The following is a 25,466-nucleotide window of genomic DNA, read 5'->3' as shown; positions in this document are numbered from 1 at the left end:
TCGGATATTTATTTTATCCGCTAGTGTCGAGTTGTGTCTAATTATATTGATGTTGAATTTGATTGCATACACCTCTCAAGTTAAAACGTTACAGCTCTTTGCATGTTAGAACAAATGACAATCATGAGGTTGAAGGAACTAAACAAAGACCTCAGAGACAAAAGTGTGGCAAGGCACGGCTTTGACCAAGGTTGCAAAAGAATTTCTGCTGCACTTAATGTTCCGAAGAGCACAGAGGCTTATATAATTCTTAAATGGAAGACATTTGACTCTTTCTAGAGCTGGCCGTCAGGCCAAATTGAGCAAACGGGGGGACAGAGTCTCGGTGAGAGCCGTGAAGAAAACCCCAAAGATCATTGTGGCTGAGCTCCAGAGATGCAGTGGCGATATGAGAGAAATGTTGAGAAAGTCCACCATCAGTGCAATCCTGTGCCAGTTGGGGCTTTATGGCAGAGTGGCCAGATGGAAGCTTCTCCTCAGTACAAGACACATGAAAGCCCACATACCATAGAGTGAGGCAGAAAAACACATGGAGGACTCAGACTATCGGAAATACAATTCACTGGTCTGCGGTGAGACCATTAAAAACCTTTTGGCCTTAATTCTAAGTAGTATGTCAGATACAATACCAACAGTGAAGCATTAAGACAGTCCTTTAAGTGAATAAAAAAGAAATGCCGGTACTGGCCATATTCGAATGTTGACTGGTAAATTAGAGGTGAGTAACAGCAGGTCATTAATACCCTCTGTATCCACAGTATATCTAATAAGTTAAAATTTAACATAATCACATCTTGAGCCAAGGCTGCGCACTGGTTAGCATGTCCCCCTCATTGACCCTCCCTGTGTGGAGTTTGCATGTTCTCCCCGTGCCCGCGTGGGTTTTCTCCGGGCATTTTGTTTTCCTGCCAAATCCCAAAAACATGTTTGGTAGGCCAATTGAGCACTCCAAATTGCCCCTAGGTGTGAGTGCGAGTGCGGATGGTTGTTCGTCTCTGTGATTGGCTGGCAACCAGTTCAGGGTGTCCCCCGCTTACTGCCCGATGACTGCTGGGATAGGCTCCAGCGCACTGGTGACCCCCGTGGGGATAAGCGGTACAGAAAATGGATAGATGGACATCTTGAGCCACGGGGAAAACATTACCAACCAATATCCACTGACCATGTTTTTCTTTTTTTTATATATAAATGCAGACAATTGTGTGGTAAAAAGTACATTTCTACATTAACAGAACAGAACATAACATAACACCAGGAATATTCTTTTGTGGGAAAAGACGGGAACATTGCATTCTTCACAATTTGTTTTTATTGGTATTACATATGATTCTGCAAAAAAATAATGATTTGTATTGTATTGTCTTTCCATTTACTATCAAATAATTTTGTGGTTTTGTAACTTGGTTTTGTATTTCCGAATCGTGACGTTACCACGTGAGGAAAATAAATGTATACCAACTGTATGCTGGGCAAGCATTCTCTGTGCAATATATTGGAAGGAATGGAGGTAAAGCAGTTCAGTAGGGTAGTAGCGAAATACCCGATAACACGCTGTACTCCTTTAGTGCGCGACTAGATATACCGTTTTGTTTGCGCGCTAGTGGAGGCGCGTATGCGCGTGCGCGCACGCACACGCAAACACCTTGGGATCTTCACGGTGGAAAACATCCTCGCTCCGACCAGGAGCTTGCAGGAGCGGGGTCGCTGGCGTCATGAATGGGCGGCGCGCTGACGGAGAACGGAGGGTGTTTTCCAGCTTTATAAGAACCGGAGACTGCCCCTTTGCGTCATCGACCTGGGGAGACTCTTGGAGACCTTCAATGGGCACACGGCAGAATAACACCTCAGCCACACTAGTTTCTTGAGCAGCGCTCACCTCATTCACTCGGCCAGCACTCATACGGTGTGCAATACTCACCACGTTAATAATCCATTCATTAACTTCACTCCGGTATTTTATCCGTGCACTATTTTTTTTTATTCTTCGTTGCTCATGCAGACTCCCAGCTGGAGAAAGTTGCGCAAGGCTTGTTGCATGCGGGATACTCACCTAGAGCGTCTCTTCCAAGTTCAGCCTTGAAGCTCGAGCCAGCAACCAAGTGGGGACTCCACTCAATCACCTTTCTCGCCACGATGAAATCTGCAGAAGAAGGTAACAACTTTCTCACTACCTCAGCTGATAATAGCAGGCGTTGCACTCTGAAATTGTTCTGGCCAAAGAATTTATACAAATGTCTGAGCGACAATCAAATGAATACAAAGTGAGACCAAATACACCATTAAGTCATAAGTAAGCAATGTATTGTGTTAATGTTAATGGATTTTCCATGACGTTCTTCATGCAAGTGTAACACTGAATTTAATGTATTAAGCAGCATGGGTGTCATCAGTTTCATTATACAAATCCAGCAGGTGTTTGACAGGTTCCTGTACATTTTTTGTTTTTAAACAGTTTACATGGTACCTATCCTCACTTGACCTCAGTGTATCCTAATAAAAATACAGAGGAGAATGTTTGTTGATTATTTGCACAGCCTGAGGTCAGGGCTCATTAAGTGTCCACAAACTTGTATGATGTTTCAGCCTGGCTTTAAAATGCAAGTAAAATTGTCTCATTTATTCATGATTAATGTTGCAAAATTTCATTGGGTAGACCAAAATTTGTTGATAGTCTGTCTTGCGTGGTTTCCAGTGCTGATGTCACTGGCTTTGTGGATTTGGGATTTCATTTTGTCTTTGATATTTCAGATGAACGGGTGCGGGTTTTATTATTATTCATTTTGGCCTAGAGTCTTATAATTGGTAACAGATGAGTGTGTGCGTGTGTGTGAGCAAGAGAGGCATAGAATTGTGATGTGTCCGTTTCGGGATGCCGAGTAGCTTGCTTGGCAGGGAGTCATTCTTAACTACTCACAGGCTCTGCAGTATAGCGAAGCCTGCTTTATCATCACACAACTTTGCAAGTCGGACACACAGAGCTAAAAACACACATCCTATTGGGGTCTTGCCATAGACTGCACCCAGCTTTTGTAATGCGTGTTGGCTCAGGACTCTGACCCCAGAAGATACAGATGGCTTCTGCGGGCAACCACCTATCTGTCCCTGAGGTCCCGTCAGTCTTACCCCACTGTAGACCACAATCCCTGTGGATAAATATATTCATTCTTTAGGCATGTGCTTAGTGTGCTTTAAAACCAATGGCATAATTTGTAACACTTGTGAAGGGACGATAGATATAAATAAGGTTAGATTTGTGTGATATATATATTTTTGAATAAAACTTGAATGTATCACAGACTCATAGTGGGCCCTCCTGTAGTGGGACAAATGCTGAATTAATTTTGTCAGTCTGGAAGATGATACCTTAAATTGATGCATAATCAAATAAGACAGGAAGAGCGAAAACCCCCGATAGGTGAAGTACGGTGTGACAAATGCAGTGTACGAAAAGAGAAGACAAAAAAAAAACATCTGCAATTTTAACAAAGTAAGTCAGGCTTGAAGTAAGGAGGTGTGTCACACTGGGTGGAGAGGGCAGACTCTGTATGTCATCTGCTGGGCTCGAGAAGAGCATAAAACAGTAGAGAAGCAAGAAGATTTAGATGGGATACACTTTTAGGGAAGTAGAGATGAGTTTTCAACAAGTGCAAGAATTTGATTTTAGTTATACTATGTTTCAGCACTGAGTAAGGAAAGTACATTTCTTTCTTTATGAAATGTAACAAAAAGTAGTTTTTGCACTTTTTTATCTGTAAAATGACAATAAGTCAACATGCAACCTAGTATACAGCATTTGCCCTTTTTGAAGTCATCTTTAGTACTGCTTAAAAAAGAAAGAGTGCATATTTTCCAATAAACTGAAATTATCAACACTACACACACTTACACAGCCCATTACACTCATGGCATAGTGACCTTGTGCAATGCACAGCACATTATCAACTCTGACACAGAGCCCCGTCTTTTTTTAAACCAACCCGTATAGGATGTGGCGTACAACAGATCTCATATAAAGCACATCATTGCGGTGAACAAATATGACAAAGGGGAATGCCCTTGATCGGCACACTGACTGAACAGTGTTTACTCTTTGAGCATTGACAATGTTAATAAAAGGTAGACAGAAGGTAGACTTATAACTGTTGATACATCAGCAGAGGGTTTGCAGCGAAGGCAAACCTACGAGGTGTGTTGTCTGTTGTTGTTTATCTTGCATGCTCTCTCGTGCTTGCACCTCAGAGTACGAGCGTGTTATACTGCTCAGGCTCTCTTTGACTTAATCACGAGCTCAGAGCGAAGCGAGAGTGCTGTCAGATTTCCACAGGGGACGGCCTAATTCACTCAGTGAGTGATGCAATCAATCAAATAAAGCATCCATCAGTCTGCTGCTGGATGGATTCCTGTAGTGTACATTCGACAGCAAGGAGCACCAAACAGAGTCTTAAATGAACTTATCCAGCAAACAGGCTGGCAGTGCAACTTGGGACTACGGATGAACCACATATACAGTAACTGCTTTGAAATGATTGCTAAGCTTCTCCAGATGTTCTTAGAATAAAGAAAGGAGTCAGTGTGTCGCTGGTAAGATTTGTATAGGGGTATTGTTTGCACATGTAATCACAGTTAATTATTGCTACAGGAGAATGACTGGGTACCTTAATCTGTTGGGTACATATAGTTTTATGTTGAAAATGTGCTTGTTTATTTTCAGATGCATTCAGCTACACACCAAATGTCACCCTTTCCCTTCCACTTGGGATGGGCAATCCATGTCTGGCCACCCAATACCACAGCTTACAGTCCAGCCCAGTTATCTCTGTTACGTCTTGCCATCAGACAGGCTACAACTACCAAAATGACAACCATGTAGCAGCAGGTTATTACCTACCCTATGGCATGAGACCAAATGGGGCTCCAGCCCTGGAAAGCCCTCGAATTGAAATCACTGCATACAGCCAGTGCCCTGAGGATCAAGTCGAAGAAAAAAATTGTGATGAGCACATCATCAAAAGAGGTGTCAACTCCATTGTGACACTAACACTGCCCAATGCAGATGGCTACCGTGATCCCAGCTGCCTCAGTCCTGCGAGCAGCATTTCTTCACGCAGCTGTAACTCTGAAGCATCCTCCTTCGAATCCGGTTTTTACAACTATGACAACTCCCTACAGAATTCCCCCTGGCAGTCTCCCTGTGTCTCTCCCAGAGGGTCATCTTCACTTTTGTCCTGCCCGCATGCCAGCGGCCCTGCAGCCTCACCTCACAATTCACCCTCCACATCCCCTCAGATTGGAGCAATGGCTGAAGAAGGCTGGCCAGCTCAGCCGCGTGATTCCAGGCCCAACTCTCCGTCCCTCAGTGGAGGTGGTGGATGTAACAATATCAGCATTACTGGAGTGGGGAAGAGAAAGTACACTTTCAACAACACCACTTACCAGCAAACATCCTGTTCACCCCACCAATCTGCTACCCCTTCTCCACATGGCTCTCCAAGAATCAGCGTCACAGATGAAAACTGGCTTGCCAATGCCAACCAGTACACCAACTCTGCAATTGTGGCTGCTATCAATGCTCTGACCACCGATGGCCTGGTAGATATGGGAGAAGGGATCCCGGTCAAGACACGCAAGATGGTTGACCATTCACCTTCCATGAGCCTCAAAGTGGAGCCTAGTGGAGAGGAGCTCACTCATGAGGGAGAGATTAGTCCCGAAGACTATCCTTCTCGCATGGTTTTAAAGAAGGAGAACTACTGCGGAGGGTTCCTGGAGGTGCCCCAACATCCTTACTCTTGGTCTAAACCCAAGCATTACCTCAGGTAAGGTACCTTATGATTCTTATCATCAGAAATCAGTCAGACCAACTCAAATAATCCTAAATATAAAATGATTCAAATAGATTTGGCTTTAAAAAAATATGTTCTAGGATGTATGTGTGGTATTCTAGAATGACTCAAAATTGTGTATCTGCGTTCTTTTGTTACACATTTTAAAAACAGACAAGCACATCCACGACTTAAATCTGTTTTGAGATGCAATATTTACTAGGGGTGTCTCGATACAAGATTTTCACTTTTGATACGGTACGGATATTGCAGCCTAGATTACTGTCCGATATCTATATCTGTCCAATGTTATATCAGCAGCATGGTACATGCTTTTATTTTATTTTTTTTAAATGTGGAATTTTAAAAGAAACTTCATCAAGTGATACTGTCTATATCCAAACAATAGTCGACATGTGGAATGGATTATATATGAGTGTTAATATCGGACATCTTTAGATATAGACCACAATAATCCAATACAGTTTTTTGGCATCGATATTGGATCAGAACACCCCTAATGTTTACCGGTTTGAATATAAACAAAAAATGCAATTCAATTCCCAAATTGCTGTACATTACGTGCATTCAGCATTGTGCATGTTTTAGAAATTTTAATTGTGTCCCTCAAGACAACGTTTTCCATGTCAATAGCGCACCTTCCTGCCGGAAATAAAGTGTTTGATTAAGATAGTGAGCACCAGGAAGTAACAGTGACAGGCCTGGCTGAAGTGGAAACAGTCTGTGGGTTAATCAGCCGTTTTTCGGCTGTGGTCTGTCGCGCCATCAGACCATCTCGTTTTGTAGCCACGGTGATGTCATGCTTCAACCGGACAGATAAAGTCTTGTGGTTGGAAATCAGTTCGTTTTGAGTCAACAAACAGCGTGCAAGTTCTGGATCTACGCCAGAGATTGGTTTCATCCGAGCCACCCTTCAGGTCAGGGATTCCGCATTTGCCATTGTCTTGTACATGTTTGTTTTGGTTAAGATATCGCTGTGGTGATCACATGAGACGCGCTTTATTCTCCAAGAAGAGAACAATGACTTATATTCAGGAGGGTCAGTTGTCGCTTCAAGAGTAACATATTATGGTCCAATGCAGAGTGTGATGTTGGTCCCATTCTTTTTCTTGTCTTCAAATTTAAACCAATCAACACTATATCAATGCTACTGACTGACAGTGTGAGATTTGTTTTTGTAGCACAGAAATGCCGTCCATCCCACTTTGCAAGCTCACGGTGCTTGTTCCCACTTGTGACAATCTGGTATTAACACACTGAACCTGTAGCCAAAGCACATCATCACCCAGGCCTATGGGATTACATATAAATTGCATTACAGACTATGATGAAATGAAGAAGAATTAAGAATTCCTCAAAGTGTCCAAAATGATGGCCAATTTAAAGCAAGGTCAGAGGATTTTGATTTAGACTCCTTTGACAGAATTGGGACTGTAGATAAAAATCAACCTTCAGTTTCATTGAATTTTAATAGAGGGTAATGAAAAGTCAAATGTAAAGCCCTGCAGCCATGTGTCACATACATGTGTTCAAATTAGGCTGGAAACGTTAAACAGATCAGCGTTGTTGGATTTTCTTGAATAATTTTTCATCAAGTGTTTCAGAAATGACGTCAATATTAATCCATAATGTGCAATGTTTTTGCAGCCCTTCCCTGCCAGCGCTTGACTGGCAGCTTCCATCCTGCTCCGGTCCATACAGTTTACAGATCGAGTTACAGCCAAAGTCCCACCACAGGGCCCACTATGAGACTGAAGGCAGCCGTGGGGCAGTTAAGGCTCTTTCTGGAGGACACCCAGTTGTCCAGGTATGCTGACTACACTGCATTCTAACAGTTGAACTGGTTGTACTCCAAATGTAATGCTGCAGAATGGCTGCATTAGCGGAGAAAAACTGACAACTTATTAATTGACCATAGGGCCACAAACCATCAAGGCTCAGGACCATGCAAGGCAGAATATTTTCTGTAGTTCTTGGAATCAGTCTAATTTGATACCTACTGACCAATTAAGTGTCCGATGAGTATGGCAAATGTACATTTAAAATATTTGAAGCGTCTATTTACAGAAGAGCCTCGCATACTTGTGGTTTGGTACCCACAGATTCAACTGTTTGTGGATTTTTATCAAGGTTTTCTATATTTTTAAATATTTGGAGGGCAGCCTAACCCTCTATATGGAAAACACTTATTTTTGAAAAATTTCCTGTGTTAAAAAAAAAACCCGACAAGAACAGATAAAAACATGTCATCTACAACAGGGGTTTTCAACTGGTTCTGTCCAAGGGACCACCATTATAACCAAGAAGGGGACCACTGCTTTGGCGGAATATTATTTTATTTTGCACCGAAGGAGGATAAACCTATATAGGCTATTTATTTGTATCTATATGTCTATTTTGGGAATCTCAGACATAATTTGGATGGGTAATTAATTCACAAAATTAGCTGGAAAAAAATCAAGTCACAATTGACTTGAGGATTGAACCCACCGCCTTCAATATTGAAGTCTATCACTCTATAACCAAGCCCCTTGTAATTTTGCCTGTGCAAATATACTACACTTAATGAAAACCCAAGAAGACAGAAAAAGTAAATTGATGCTGCCATAACTGCCAGGACCTACTGGGAGCAAAGTAACAATATAAAATGCCTCGCTCAAGGTCACTTTGACATGATCACCGGGCTTGAGGATTTAAGACAGCACCTACAAGTTTGGAGACTACGACTGAGCCACATGAAAAAGTCATTATGCAGTCAGGAATCACCGTTGGCTAGAAAAGGTTGATGGCTTGGAATCTGAAAATGGGAGGGTGTACTTATTCTCACGGGTTGACTGGTTGTATAGGGCTGCTGTTAGAATTAGTACCCCCTGTAACTTTGCTTGAGGAGGGGGGAACCTATTCAAATTTGCTACACTCGAAGAAAACACCCCCAAGCAGACACACAACGAGTCAGTTGATGTCTAGGGTTCACCGTTTTAAAATGGGAGGGGGTGGGTACTTATTGTCACGGGTTAATTTATTCTAATAGGGTTTCTGTTAGAATTAGCACCCCCCTGTAACTTTGCTTGGGGAGGGGGGAACTTGTTCAAACTTGCTACACTTGGTGAAAACACCCCCAGGAAGACACAGAAAAGGTCGGTTGATTGTTCACAAAATTGGTTGGAAAATAAATCAAGTCTAAACAATAAATACATTTTATTTTGCATTTTATTTTTCCTTATTACTTTTGAGGACCACCTACAATACCGCCACGGACCACTAGAAAGCGGCGGACCACTGGTTGACAATTTCTGACCTCCAGTATTGTATTGTGTTTAGAGATCAATTAGATTCTATCTATTGCAGAAAATGTTATTCTTAGCATCAGGCGGCTCCTACTGACCCAATTAGCAATGATCAGGACCAACACGATTGCTTGGCAAACACTTATAGAGGACGTTAGCCAACAGCAGAGCTCATCTTTGTTTACACAAGGTGGTGATCTCGCAGAGCAACTATTCAAAGAAGACCAATTTGACTAAATTGGGGATTTAAATCTTTAGAAAAGAGGAGCAAAAAAACATTAATCCAGGGGATTATTTTATTGTTTCTTTCTTATTACTAGAACATTTCAGTGTTGCTGGTCTAACCCCTTCATCTGCTTAGTCTAAGATTTTGATAGGAACACATTTCCACACCTTTGTAAATAATATGTTGACCTCGATATATCAGTGCATCCTGGTGTGCTCAGTGTCAATTTTGTAATCACATTCAGCATACGTCAGGTCTGTGCACCTTAACGTCCAAAGAGGCCCCAATCACGCTAGACTAGACTTGCACAGGCAACAAAATGAAGATATGCTCATTTATTATTCCGAGCACACGAGAGCCCGATTACAAATATAGGGTCCCTCTTCTTCATTCTTCCATTTTTTATTTAATATGTCTTCAATTGTGTTGTTGTAATCATAAAGAATAGGACATGCCATATTCCCCAGCGCCCAGTAGTAATGAGTGGCAGGCGGTGGATGGGTGAGGTGCAGTCAAGGAGAATAAGTCAATAATGACACAGGGACACGGGTGTAGGAAGCAGCCAAGGAAGTGTGTGTGTGAAGGACAGAGTAGAAAGAATGAGAAGGGGAAGAGGGAATCAGCGCAGCTGGGGCTCTGTTGGGCAGCCTCTGGAGATGCTCTGTATCCTGCTGATTAGGGCTTTGGTGCCCCTGAGGTTGGCTGAGCTTGGTGGTAGTCGTAGAGGCAGGGGGGGATGTTTGTGGTAAAGAGTCACAATCACTGCGCCCTTCGGACTGCCCCTCCCCTTGCCACGCTTCAGTGCCCCCCTCTCAGAGGGAGTTGAGAATGTCCCTCCTTTTGAACTGCTCATCCTTCAACCATTCCCCAAACCTACACAAGCAGGACACCCTGCACTGAAACTTAGTCATGCTCATGGGCACAAACAGTGAGTGTCAGGTGACATGTGTTGGAAAGTAACAAAAGAGATAGATTACAAATATTGAGGGGTACGGGGTTTAAACAGCCCCCCCTCCGCCCCCCCTAACAACGACATATGAACAAGTAGAAATGCTGAACTGCTCATTTATTGTTGTTGACACCTCCTAAAACAAGCAGCCATATTTTGCTTTGCCCTAATATCTAACATTCAGGGAGGCATGTGAAAGGAAACACAGCATTTAAAAAATAAGAGAGAGCTGGAGGCAATTATTAGTTTTGCACAGCCTAGTTCTTATTAAAAATATGTGTAATTTACTACAATCTCTTTTGAGAGCATGTTTAACACTTTCATCTAAGGTGGCCATGTTTGATCCTTTGAACTCACTGCAGAATCACTGCTTTTTATGAGTCTCAATGCAACTCAATTTGATTACATTCCAAAATGTTGACATTTATTCTGGACTTGCTTCTGACTACGACTTCAAACTCATAACCTCATGATTGGGACTCTTCGTGACACAGACGGCTGCTTTTTCACTTTATTTACAGGAGCCGACCATTGAGGCATTGAGAGGGTCTAAGTAATCTACTGGCTCCTCTCATAGTTTTCCAACCAATCTGTTCATTTACCACAAATATGTCAAAAGTCCACAAAATGATTTTCAAAGCTGTGCTTTGGAAAACCAACAACCTGGTGTACCTATATCTGTCTGACATTGAATAATGTATTTTTGTCCAGAGGGAAACAATGGGTGGAAGTAATGCAGTATGAATTGTTTTCATTGTGATTATTGTGAACTGACTCTGATCTAAAATGTGGCTTCTGATGGAAATGATGCAACAGCTTTCAGGCTCCGATTCCATCAGCAAACGCACAGACGTTCAACAGGCCCTTAGTAACAAAAGACAATAACACGTGTGGAGTATTAACCCTAACATACAGGACAATCCTGCACATGCCTGCTTCATACAGGATAATGACAGGCCTATAGGGCTTTCTGCCTTCCTCAGTCACACATACACACAACCTCACTCTCTCTCTCATTAGGGCTAAAGCAGCAACAGACATGGTGTAATTTCAACAGGATGTGGCCATCATCCCTATTAACATGTGCGTGACTTAATAGCCATCTCCCTTCTTCTGATCGTATATGTAATACACATCACATTTGCATTATGTTTTCCACCACTGCTTCATGAAAGACCTCAGGGAAACATGTGTTAGGTCCTTTGTGCATGTAATCATACTTTGGATCCGGTATTTACTTTCTGTGTAATTTCCCAAAGAAGTACTGTACACAGTGTACAATCTCTAATTTTTTTATTAGATGTAATGCAACCGCTTATGTGATATCAGTAAGGTAGTGTTTTTAGAGTCATCAGAACCATTTATTTCATATATTTATGCCAGTGACAAATGTTGGTTCCATTTGGAAAACAGGTTGTTGTGAACTTCGATACAGGTTGTTTTTGTGTTCTTCATTGAAAAAAAAGTAAACTGTAACTGGAAATAAAAGCTCAACTGACTGTCTCTTAAAGTAGAACTTGATAAACCACCCAGCCTTATTGCTTCAATGAATTTGCAGGTTCGGTTGAAAAAGGAATTCAAGGGCAAGGTCTACTCAACTCGATTCTTGTAAATTTCTAATCGTATTCCTTTAGCCCTGAGGCAAATTTGATCTAACAAGAACATTTTTTGCAAATACTGTAACTATTGTTACAATATCACAACACATTTTCTGCATGGCTTCATGATTAATGACTGCAGACAATGTGAATTCCGTTGTTATTCGATACAAAATTGGTGGATGATGGAATAATTTTTGAAAGAATGTAGAGCCGTGATGAGCGTAGATTAAATTGCTAAAGTGCTTGTTGCACGACTGTCAGTTTACGGCAGAAAGTCAGATAGATGTGTTGCCGAAAAGACTAAATCCTTTCTTGTTTCTCCTCCCCCTTCCCTGTCAAAGGAGGGGTATTTCACTGCTGCTACTGATCTTCTTTTCTCTTTTCCAAATCTCTGCGCCACGTGTACTTCTTCAAGTCATGACTGTTCTCCAGGCGGTGATGAAATCAGGAAAATAAGTCCGCCTCTGCAGGCCTGCACAGTGTATTGACACTCAATCAGGAGGGAAATGTCCAATCCTCTAGAAAGTCATTTTAAAGCTACACAAATATTGAACAACTGAAAGAGATGATTTATGGAGCTTTTATGAAGTATTTTCAAAAAGTCTAAAGACACAGTAGTGGCTCACAAGCCGATGAATGATGAAAAATTACCTGGGGTGCACCTTCCTCTTCATTTTCAGCTCGACACCTCTCCACGTCATCAAAACTGACCCAGACAATACATCTGCATCCAATTACACAATTAATGCATCGACTGCCATATCCACAATGTTTCTAGTAGACAGATTGCTTTGCCACATTTGCTTGCAGTGGGGGTTGTACTAGCTGACACAGAGGCAGAGGTTTGAATTCGGCAAATCACGTCTCTGTTCTGAAGTTAAAAAATAAATATGAATAATAAGCAGTAAAAAAAAAAAAAAAACTGGACCACTCATCTGGTCCAACCACATTTTGAAGGAAGCTACAGTGGTAGACCACAATCAAAGTTTGAAGCACTATCTTGGACTCCCCCCTTTGGTAATTCTGAAACATGGAGAAGTTGATTTGAATGAGCATCACTGAGGTGTAGCAAGAAGGGGCAGCTTGATGACATGGGGAGAAGGTCATAGGTGCACATATGTTAAAGAAATAGTTAGAAATCCAATTGAGGGGGCTGGTGAAAAAGTCTAATGTCACGAGAAGGACTTCCCCGACCTCACGAATCATTTCCTCCACTCCATGATCTCACAAGGATTCAAGTGGGGACGCCACCATCTTTTTGTGCCACCACAAGCTGAGTGAAGGGATAACCACCCTCCAACCTAATACTCCGTCCCCCTCTACTGCCTTTCGACGTGGCAGTTGAGGTAATGATTGGAGGTCACCAAAATATATTGAAAAAACAGCTTTGTGCCATGAATGTCTGGCTTATATTAAAGCCTATGCTGTCATCTGTCAGATTTGTACCATCAGCCATTGTGCTCTAAAGAGTCAATAGAAGTAACTAGTAGCATGTGCGGCTATGGATAATTACTACTGGTGGCACAGTAAGTAAAGTATAACAAGAAAAAGGGGTCTGGTGGTGAGATCACCTCCTAAATGAAGTGGTCCCTTGGGATGGCAAGACTTCAAGAAGCTTCTGACCTCTGCCTAACTCACTGATGACTTTCATGTGTGACTTGCTCACAGGTTGAGGCAGCTGCTTGAGGTCTACAGTGCAGTGAGGGGAGAAAAATACAGTAAAATTGGTTTTATGTAAAAGTACTCTTCAACCTGTTGAATAAATTTTCAACCACTCGTTTTTAACATACTGTATAAAAATCATAATTGTGTACTAAAAAGAAACGCCTTGAAAGCTGCCTTGTCACATTTTGCACCAATTAAGTCTATTATTCTAAATTACTGACCAAATCCAGTCAAACTCAAACTGAGTGACTGGTATTTATTTTTCATATAAAGAATTGGAAATGTGAGCATTTGTCGTTGCTACTCAAGTAAAGGCCAGAATGCAAATGTTACGCCATGGTGTTTATCCTGTCTTCTTTTCTTAATGTCGGTTCAAAGTTTCCTTGTCTAAAAAAAAGACAACCTTCAAACCTGTGCTCAAAATCTGTTCTCAGTCAAAGACATACAGTAGGTTGCCAATGAAACACTAATTTCTACAAAGGTCAAGTGACATACTGTACCTCTTTGGTCCTCTGCCCGCTTTCCTTATCCATATCCTTTCAAAACTAATTATAACCCTATTAATCTGATCCTGTCATAGGTTACATGTGGTATTTATTTTGTTAGGTGACTCAGTCCATTAGACAAACAGCCAGGGTCTTTTATTACTTTGGACAGTACTGCTGTTTTCACTCGGACTGAGCTCAAAGAAAATTGGTCTGAGGTGATGTGCTGGTGTTTGCTGGGGTAATTGACCAATTACTGTGATTTTGTCAGATGGCCATGGCTTACTGAGCCTTGGTTTTGAATATGTGATCATTCACAGTAGAAGCCGTACAGTCAAATAGCCAACTGAATACATCCAACACCTCTTTGATGGATCAAACAGACTTTTCTGGATTCTTAAGTCAACATATATTGTTTATCTCCCCCCCCCCCCCCCCAAGCGCCCAACATCTGCTTATAACGCTGCATAAACACTGAAGTGTAAAGTCTGAGCATATCCTGGGAGGTCTGCAGAAGACAGCTGGATTCCAGCACAAATCCAGATTTGGTCTGGTCAGAAATCCCTCATAAAGTATCAGTTGTCTTCTAGAATTTGCAGCCCAGCATGTCTGTTCAGATTTCTGTGCCATTACCCACTTGGCTAAATTATATGATTGGGTTACCTTAGACAGTCAGAAAATGATCCTTGCTGTTGAAATTAAATTGGCAGCAGTTATTCATCTGCCATTGACCAAAACGTCAACAGTCCTTTTAAAACTGCTCAATAAGATCTGCTTATTAAGCGCTGTCAATACAATGTCTGTCTGTCTGTCTATCTATCTATCTATCTATCTATCTATCTATCTATCTATCTATCTATCTATCTATCTATCTATCTATCTATCTATCTATCTATCTATCTATCTATCTATCTATCTATCTATCTATCTATCTATCTATCTATCTATCTATCTATCTATCTATCTATCTATCTATCTATCTATCTATCTATCTATCTATCTATCTATCTATCTATCTATCTATCTATCTATCTATCTATCTATCCATCTATCCATCTATCCATCTATCCATCTATCCATCTATCCATCTATCCATCTATCCATCCATCCATCCATCCATCCATCCATCCATCCATCCATCCATCCATCCATCCATCCATCCATCCATCCATCCATCCATCCATCCATCCATCCATCCATCCATCCATCCATCCATCCATCCATCCATCCATCCATACATCCATCCATCCATTCATATGTATGTGCTACACAAGATTTTAAATTTTAAAGATTTTGGCTCTTACCTGACTTGTTTGTTGTCCCGCCAGCTCTATGGCTACATAGAAAGCGAGCCGCTCACCCTCCAGCTGTTTATCGGGACCGCAGACGATCGCCTCCTGCGACCACATGCCTTCTACCAGGTCCATCGCATCACTGGCAAAACTGTCTCCACTGCCAGTCACGAAGTACTGCAATCTAACACAAAAATTCTGGAGATCCCTTTGCTTCCAGAAAACAACATGAGGGCTATGTGAGTTATCTTAGAGCTTCACGGGTCCATGATTAATATTTCATTTTCCACATTTTGACCTGCTCTACTTTGAGATAAACAGGTCACAATTCTCTCTCTCTGTACCATCTTAAATTTTGCTTTAGCTCCAAAAGCAGAATTCTTTATGAGAGCCAGTGTACATATGCAGCGCCTAAGTAGATGAATGTTCATATACATATAGTATTTACTTTTATCCTGGGAGGTATATTATATGAAATAAGTACACACATTGTTGACACACTTTTATGTTGACACAAAAAACTGCGGCCAAGTATTTTTGCAGACATGTGAGCCATACAACATGAATTGGGATATGTTACTAAAAAGGCAATGGGTTTCTATTATTGTGACATGAGTAGACGTCATCTTTGAAGAAGGAAATAGCCAGCACTTTTGAAGGAACAATTAGATCTATATACTGTATATATAGTATATTGCATAAAGTAATAATTTCCCATGTTATTGATGTGACTGACTAGTAAGTGTAAGTCCTACTTAAGTAAAGGATATAAGAAAAAATACATTCAGTGTGAGACGTGACAGGTTTCTTTCTCTAATTGACTTCATGGTGACTTAATTAGACCAACTGTTACTTACTTACTGTTAAGTACTTTTAAATGGTGTTTAGGTATCAAATCTCAGCTTTTTTGTTTTTTTCTATTATAAAAATATACATTGTTTTTTTAGTTGCAATAAGCATGATAACTTCAATTTTAAAATTCCACAATAATTTCCTAGTTTTTGCTCTTTTAAATGGTGCTGACCATCATGTGTTTTTTATTCGCCCTAGAATTGATTGTGCTGGCATCCTAAAGCTGCGCAACTCAGATATTGAACTTCGCAAAGGGGAAACGGACATTGGACGGAAAAACACCCGTGTGAAGTTGGTGTTCAGAGTACATATCAACCAGCCCAATGGCAGGACCGTGTCCTTACAAGCTTCCTCCAACCCCATCGAGTGTTGTAAGTATTACTTTAATAAGTCTCTCTCAGACACGCGATGACAAGCCTTGCTCTTGGCTTTGCACTCATTTTGAAAAGTGGCATTGAATGGTTTCAATGAAATAAGTGTCCATTTTCGAAAGCATCTGCTCCCAATAACTTGTTTTCAATCATCAAAACAATTTCTCAAGGTAAAAGATATACTATTATACTATTGTGCATGATGCCAGACATGTGTTATTCATCTCAATTTGTATTTAATGATTAAGAACATACACACACGTACTGGGGACATTTAAATTTAGACAATGAGAATGGAAACAAAATTCAGGATTATTGTTGTGATCTCCCTCGCCAAAAAATCCCCAAATTTGGTGTAGCCTCATCCCAGATTTTCTCTAGACCTGAAAATAGAACCCCAAACATTGGACTATTTTTTCTGCTTTGATCTGAGATTTCCACATTTAATACTGTGTTTCCCACCAATAGCCCAACGCTCAGCACAGGAGCTTCCATTGGTGGAGAAGCAGAGTATGGACAGCTACCCTGCAACTGGAGGCAAAATGATGGTCCTCAGTGGTCTCAATTTCCTCCCTGACTCAAAGGTGGTGTTCGTGGAGAAGGCCCAGGGTGAGTCGCAGTAAGCAGTCCATGTTTACCACATCTACAGCAAGTATACACTCTCACGCTCTTCATATCTCTGTTAAACGTGTTCCTTCCCCTCTCCCCTCATAATGCTTCTTCATTCAGTTCCCTCCATCAAAATACAGCTAGACTTGCCATCAAGCCACATGTGTTGTGCATTATGCCACTATATTTTTAACCAAAGCATATTTACATTTGCTGAAGTTTCCATAGCCGGTTCACTGATGCTTGCCACGAGGAATGAATCACAACCTCGGCATGTTCATTGGTCTCACTATGTCTAATGCCACATCTTGTGACATTTGAATCTGTTCACAGTTTTCACCTAATACAAGCTAGATTTACCTCTGTGTGGCAGTGACTCCTGCCAACAATGCAGTTCATTAATTTTTGCCAAAAAGTGTATCAGGCAGAAATAGAAACCAAGATCGACCATACATTTTCTTGATTAGGCACTCCTTTTAAGCAACATCTGAGATAAATGCTGACATAAAAGCAAAAGAAAGTCTTCATTGTTTGTTTAATTATACAATTATAATTAAACCCCAGATTCCATAATGTATGTGTTTTGCTTTACAAATCCGCATGTCAGACTTGCATATCCAGATCTCTTAAGGAGTTCATGATTTGTAGGGCTGAAGTTTATATATTAACTAAAAAATATTTAATCATGATAGTAATTAAAGATAAGTGTTGTGAAAGCGCTATAGAAATAAATAGGAAGTGTATGTATTGTAAACCCCTTAAAATTGCAATTATCATTTAGTTAGAAAAGTGTCAAATAGCAATAGAAAATCATCATTCTGATATCCTTATGGAGTATGTTCTAGAGAGCAGGAATGTAATTTGGATATTCCAGTTTCATTTTTATGCTTCATGGACCACCTGAGCCACCTCATCTGAAGGGTCTTGTCAAGTTGAAATGTTTCTGTGCTCTTTCAAAGTGTCTTTCAATTTTAAATACAATTAGGGCCATGCTGAAAAACACACATTTTGTTTCACAGACTCATCATTTCATTAAGGGAACCAATAACTTTGTTAGCAGTCTCACCTCCTTGGTTAACTACATCCACTTTAAAAATACTTTTTTTTTTAAATTGTGAAGCAACTGAAAAGGTGAAACAAAGGTGCAGGAAGGGGAAGTGGATGAACTTGGTCAAATGAGGCTCTTCCTTTTTCTGCCTTTAACTTAGTCATGGAGGGGGTTCCCCCAGAGCACCTTTGTCCAACCTCTCATGCCATATGAGATGTATGACCTCGTGTAGGATGTATTTTCCTTCCTTCAACCACAATTTCTCTTCCTCTCTTGCTGCACTGTTTCCTTTCTGTCTCTTTTTTCACAAACAAGTCTGCACTTTATCCTCATATTTTTCTTACCCCTGTCCTTAATATCGGGTAAAGACATTAACAAGTTTGGAGCTCTACAGTGCTGAGATCCTTGTACTCTAGGTTGCCATCAAGATTTCACTTAAATTGCCTTCCGTCATTGCGGTGTGCAGCAGGAGGGTGAGTGAGGGTGCCTGACTCGTACTTAGTCTGCGTTTATGTTAACTTTTATGACCCACCACTTCCAGGGTCCCCCAAGTCAAAAGTCCATTACAAACACATTTTCATATGAACGCACAGACAACATTTTTGGCATCCTTCCTTTAAAGAAAGTATTATTTTAACTGTCAAAAGTAATTATATACACAAAAAAACTGCTGGAATTGCTGAAAATGTGCGCAAATCTAGAATTGCACTTTGTGATCCAACAGAATCATTTTGCATTGGATGATTCAACACAAACTTTGGCCAGAACAAAAATGATGGCACCATTTATTTTTTAATGCACAAACTTTTGAGGCACTCCAATCAAATAAGTTTGATAATGAGACATCTTTTCACCTTTCTTCTGAGATCTTTGCCAATCCCTTGTGTGCAAACTACGCCAATTGTCTCCATAGTGCTTGCTTCAGTCCCTTCCACAGATGTTAAATAGAATTAAGATAGTGCTCATAGAAAGACAATTATAAGTTGTGTTCGTCGCCATTCTGTTTATTTTGATTTTATCCGTGTGTTTTGGGTACCGTATTTTCCACAGTATAAGGCGAACCAGATTATATGAACGGCCCATTTTAAAACTTTGTCCATATACAAGGCGCACCGGATCATAAAGGGCACCTTCAATGAATGGCCCATTTTAAAACTTTGTCCATATATTTGGACACGCCTGCTGTAGTGGCTAAATATTGGTCCATATCTAAGGCGCACTGTCGGCTTTTGAGAAAATTGGAGGTTTTTAGGTGCGCCTTATAGTGCGGAAAATACGGTAGTTATTCTCTTGGAGGAACAATGGCTTGTGACTTAGACCAAGCTTTGTGAATCTGCTTCAGAACGCCTTTATTGTACTGAGAGATTCACAATACCTTGTGCCAAATTCAGAAAAGCAAGCCTGGACAGAACTGCAAAATGACCATCTTAAAGCATAGGAGCAGTGCTCTTTCTATATGTTCAGAGCTAAAGTGACTTGCCAAAAGCTCCAGTTATACCTCATCTGTCCAAATACTTTTTTTCCAGAAGATTTCCGGCTTGGCATTATGAATTTGACCCAATTCCATTCTCATTATTTCAAGGTATTTTGGTCACCACTGTGGCTTTGACTTTTCTAACACTCAAAAACACTCAACGGTTATTCATGCGCTCACACATTCACACTCTGGTGGTGGTGGTAAACTACATAAGTACCTACAGCTGCCTTGGAGCAGGCTGATGGAGGCATGGCGGATAGTTGGCGCCTACAGACCCTCCAACAACCACCAAACATTTGCATCCAGGCATACATCAGTGGAAGTGGCCCTGGAGGCAAGTTGTGTGAATTGTCTTGCCCAAGGACACGACAACACATGACTTGGACAGAAGGTGATTTGAAACCCTGACCCTCAAATTACTGAACTACCACTACCATCTCAGCCACGGGTGCCACACACACAGACTTAAGTGAGTCCTACTATTTCAATAATTGTCACATACTGTTATTTAAATAGTGCTGGTTGTTGCTTTACAAGGCTTAACTAAGTACTACTAAAGGATGTCCTTCAACACAGTGAAATTTAATATTGGTGTGCATCTACAGTCAGGCTCTTTGTACTGCTCACTAATCAACACCTTCACTATTGTTGTGAAAGTCATTGCTTTTGCTGCCATTTATGATCGAGACAGCAACTGAATTTCTGAGGAATTCCACAAATACAGTACAATCGCACATAGTTGAGTGCCCCCACTTAAGTAAACAATATCCACATATTATCCAAGTTAAGCCGGAGGTTTTACACAAGACAAGTCAAGTTTATTCAAACATTTTATGTACGACATGATCATTCAAAGTACCGTATTTTCCGGCCTATAAGGCGCACCGGACTATAAGGCGCACCTTCAATGAATGGCCCATTTTAAAACTTTATCCTTATATAAGGCGCACCGGACTATAAGGCGCACCATTAATGCATCATGTCAGATTTTTAATCCAAATCAAATCATTCTCCATTTTATCTTTTTTATTTCAACTTCAGACGGAACAAATTACTTTATAATCATAAAATAATGATCCATAGTCTTTTTGATTCATGATTCATAGTCTTCAGCGGGCCACTTATGATTGATTTCATGACACAATGCTTTGGGCCAGTTTAAATTTAGGAATTTGGTCCATATATAAGGCGCACCGGACTATAAGGCGCACTGTTGGTTTTTGAGAAAATTTTAGGTTTTTAGGTGCGCCTTATAGGGCGGAAAATACGGTACATTACATCAAGCATTAAGAGCATTGCAGAAAGAGGAACAAAATCTTAAATGATGCAAAAATCATAAAAACATCATCTAAAATAATTTAAGTAAAATGAAGAATCAGTGTAGATAAGATATTTTGCAAATGAGTGAATAACATTGAATGCTGCAGTAAACAATGTTTTGTTGATTTAAACAAATCGACAGTTTGAGTTACCACAGATATTCGTGGAATTTGTTTAACAGGTGAGGAGCATAAATGTTGCTTCACTTTGTTTGGTTTTGTTCTGGGAACACATAATAGGCCAGTGCCAGATGACCTAAGGGGTCTGGATGCTTTGTAGGGTACTAGTAAATCTTGCATGTATTTTGGTCCAAGATGATTTAGAGATTTATAGACCATCAGCAAAATGTTAACTATTCTTTGACTTACTGGAAGACAGTGTAATGATTTGAGGACTGGTGTGGTGTGGTCGTATTTCCTGGTGTATGAAAGGACTCCGGCAGCAGCTGCGGCTTTCTGATTGATTTTTTTATCAAGATCAGTAAAGACACCATTAGAATAATCTAATCTTGAAAATAAAAGCATGAGCAAGTTATTTTACGTGTCTTGTTGAGACACAAAACTCTTAGTTTGAGCAATGTTTTTCAAATGGTAATATGCAGCTTTAGTAATAGCTTTCAAGTGGATATTAAAATCCAGGTCCGAGTCAATAAAATTTCTGGCTTGACTTTATTGCTTTGGACTTTTCATATTTGCGGCTAGAAATAATCACTTCTGTATTTTCTGGATTGAGCTAGAGAAGAACCTGGTCAATCTACTCATAGATTTGATGAATACACTTGAAAGTAATTCACTATTGTCATGGGAATAACACTGAACTTTAAAGTTGTGTGTCATGATCATCGAGTATGTATGAAAAGAGATGCACCATAATCTGAGCAAAGGGTACCATAAAGATATTAAATAGAAGTGGTCCAAGAATGGACCCTTGTGGAACCCCATGATCTTTCTTCACTCAGACTCATGACTACTTATTGAGATAAATTAGTCCTCATCTTACAATTACGATTCAAACCAATTCATTTCAGTGCCAGTAAGCACCATCTTCACTATATTATAATAAACATCAGGTGCATTCAAACTCAACTTTGCATTAAGGTGCATTACAGTACCTAATGGTATTTAACTGTCCTTTTGAAATCAATTCGCCATTTCATGAGGTGTTTTGATTTCTTTCTGTCACTCCAGGAGACATATCCAATGTCCACATAGCATAGTACATATATTTGATGTCACTATGCTAAGGACTTTGTTGTGTCTTCAGAAAAACAGTGTACCCTGCCTACCACCCTAAAATTGCTGGCCAAGGCTCCAGCATGCCCGCAACCCTCATGAGAATAAGCGGTTCATAAAATGAATGAATGAATTAAATAAACAGGGATGCATGTCAGCCCTCGATGTTCTTTTATCACCATACATTTATTTTATGTAAAATAAGTTTCAAATAATACAAAGTAATCCATTTCCAGTCCTGAAAAATATGCGCACATGCAATTTAAACACTGAGATTACATTAAATGATGTATGAAGGAATATCTGGCACACCTCATGCATTGTGTGTTCTGGCTTTTCCGGGATAGAATGATTATTAGCAGCAGGTAAAACAGATAGACTGACAGACAAGAGGCGAGATAGAGAGATGGGGTAATCCTACACTCTGACTCGGAGGGGGGTGGAGCAGTGTAAGGGAATTCCCTTGTGAGCTGGATAGTTTTTACATCTGGTTGGACTGGATCATTGCCCAAAGTTCAGCAGCCTCACACAGGCCAGACCACAGCAGACAAAAGTCTGGTCCTATCCACGTCTGGTGAGGCTGAATTCTGAATTGCAGTATTTTCTACAAGTGACTAAAGTCTGTAACAAAAACTCTCAAACGCTATTTGTCATGTCCAAAACTGCGCTTCGTTGTTTCACACACCTTTTAATAGAATCCAGACTGTGATTGGCACTGTTAGATTTCATTCAAACTCAACTTTGTTGAGTCTGGCTACCTGGGGCAAGTCTAAACATCAGACAGATTGCTCCACATATTGTACTTTTAGAAGTGTCTAGACTGCTATTTGTCTTCAACGTTGCCTCGAATACAGTTGGCACCCAGTTTTGGCACTGAGTCAGAACAATTTGAGCCACCACCCTTGCTCCAGTACACAGATGAAAAGAAGTCTAAGCATTTGTTCGTGACTCAATCCCTGTCACGTTTCATCTGTCAAATCATAATTTAGAACTCACCATCTGAAATGGATGCATCGTTTCCCTTTTCACCATTTGTCTGAGTGGCATACAGCAGGTGTTATAGCAGATGTGTGTCTGTGATTAGTCAATTTGTGTACTGTAAATATGCATTTCATTGAATACCAATGCAAATATGTAACTTGTCAGGAATGAGACAGAGTTGGTGTGAGACGAATGCCTTTATCGTCATTGTACAACTGGTGTACAATCGATCGATCAGTCTGTTTCTGGGTTTAATAAACAGCCTTTCTCATCATGTTGCCTTTATAAATCTTGGCTAAATGTTATCATTCCACAGACTGCTTCGTCCTACTCTCCTTCATTTTCAGAGTGATTTTCTTTTTACTCGTGACAAATTCATGACTTCCACTTTTCTTAGGACAACACCGAGGGTGAATATAGTTATTGTTAGCTTTGACGATATCTGCCGGCGAATTAGTTGTCTAGTGCAGTCCAAAAAATGCACATTTTCAGATTTTTTTTGTGTACCACTGACATTTCAAACTGATCCACTTATGCTACTAAACATCTGCTGAGATTTTGCTCTGGCCAGTTTCCACTATTTAAGATGTCATCACCTGTCTAGTTAGAAAAAGGAAATAAGAAGATAATATTAAAGATTGAGGACGTCCTGGAAAGAAGAAGCCAATCCCTACATGTGGTCAAATTATGTGATGACTTTCTGTCTGTGTTACTATTCGCAAGCTCATACACACCTTTAAGCGAGTCATGGGCAAGTTTACAAGTTTTCATTGAAGAATGTGTCCATCCATTTCTCATCTTAAGCAGGCCTGGATTCTAGCCAAAAGGTTTGCAGACGTGAAACGACAAGGGTTTGTGTGTGCGCTTGTCTCGCGTATTTGCAATTAAACAGAGAAGTACAAGCTGATGATGATGATGTGGCTGCATCTTGCGTGGGTGAAGGCAGCATGCAAGGGGAAGCTTTGTCAGTGACAAAAGTATTTTGCAGATGTAGCGGGGAAAAAGAGGTGAATGGAATTTTTTGTGGTTATCAGTTGAACAGCACTCTTGATTTGCAAAGCAATGTCATTCCGGACTGCATGCAAGGTCAGTCTTTAAGTTATTAGCAATATTAGTTATGACCCATAAAACATGTAAGATAATATTTATAGGCAAGTACAGAGGAAAAGATGTATTTAAAGGAATTTGGAGTTAACGTGACATATAAGATTTCACTCTGTCTCTCTGAGGTTGGTCAGATACCCTTTTGGTTCCTGGTGGTCTTCTTCGCTTTCTAACTAATGGGACCTCCAGTCCTGTCTCTCTCTCTTCCTTTAGTCATTGCGTCATTACGCAGAGAAAAAAGAAAAAAAAATGGCACTGGGATCAGTGCTACTTGCATATATGTCTTTAGCAATTGTTGTTTAAGGTATGGCATGGAATTACAGCGGAAATTCCACAGACTTTGTGCAGGGCTTCAGTAGACTCCCAACATACTGTATTTTGCAGTTCCTGTCTCTTTTATTCCTCATCAGAAAAAACAATTACTTTCCAGAGGTAGCTTGAGGTAGAGAAATTAATGAACAAAATGTTCAATGAAAACTACCACTAATAAAAAAAAAACAACTAAGAAAGTAAGCTGGGATAGGCTCCGGATGGACGGGCGGATAGAAAAATGATTTATTCAAGATTAAAATGTAATATGTAGTTTGCCCATTAAAAAGTCAAATTTCATGTCTCATCCCCTAACCTTTCATTACAAAAGCTCCAGTGAGCAAAATGAATATGAAGTCATAATAACACAAACGCATACCACACGTTTTATTGTGGATTTATGTTTCTAATTGAAAGCATGTCTATACATTGCTTGCAGTGTCCTCAATGACTTTAATGATAACCTTTATTTGTGTGTGTGTTTGTTACATAGATGGTCATCATCTGTGGGAGACAGAAGCCAAAGTTGACAAGGACTCTGTCAAACCAGTAAGTGCCCTCATGATTTTACTGTTCATTCGCTCTATATCCTCTACGGACACCTGTCTCCTTATCTGTCTTCTTTTATGATGTAATCTTTGCTATGATATTGCTACATAGACACTGATGATGAGCCCATGCAATCCTGAATGGAATTTTCAATCCCTGCTCTAACACATGGTAAACACAAGCAACCATATTGCTTGCGCGTCAGTGATTCACCAACATTGATGACATAAACAGGCTCACACTATGATCCTCCCAACATACCCAGA

General features: G+C 40.4%; 1 protein-coding gene across 4 annotated transcripts in view; it reads left to right on the top strand.

Annotated features, from left to right (window-relative positions):
• Positions 1-1,662: 1,662 nt before the first annotated feature.
• The window catches only part of LOC133161329 (nuclear factor of activated T-cells, cytoplasmic 1-like), a 50,276-nt gene continuing 26,472 nt past the window's right edge, over positions 1,663-25,466 (top strand). For 3 of the 4 annotated variants that reach the window (XM_061289754.1, XM_061289751.1, XM_061289753.1), the window contains exons 1-8: positions 1,663-1,903; positions 2,000-2,152; positions 4,712-5,816; positions 7,491-7,650; positions 15,385-15,587; positions 16,399-16,571; positions 17,040-17,180; positions 25,145-25,200. In XM_061289754.1, the coding sequence (XP_061145738.1) occupies positions 2,134-2,152; positions 4,712-5,816; positions 7,491-7,650; positions 15,385-15,587; positions 16,399-16,571; positions 17,040-17,180; positions 25,145-25,200 (1,857 nt within the window). In that variant the 5' untranslated portion in view covers positions 1,663-1,903; positions 2,000-2,133. Of the gene's footprint in view, positions 2,153-4,711; positions 5,817-7,490; positions 7,651-15,384; positions 15,588-16,398; positions 16,572-17,039; positions 17,181-25,144; positions 25,201-25,466 lie in introns of all 4 variants that reach the window. The other variant, XM_061289752.1, reaches the window with a different exon arrangement.

This window comes from Syngnathus typhle, linkage group LG10 (assembly GCF_033458585.1).
Source record: "Syngnathus typhle isolate RoL2023-S1 ecotype Sweden linkage group LG10, RoL_Styp_1.0, whole genome shotgun sequence".
Classification (NCBI taxonomy): domain Eukaryota; kingdom Metazoa; phylum Chordata; class Actinopteri; order Syngnathiformes; family Syngnathidae; genus Syngnathus; species Syngnathus typhle.
This window is presented reverse-complemented; position numbering and strand designations above follow the sequence as displayed.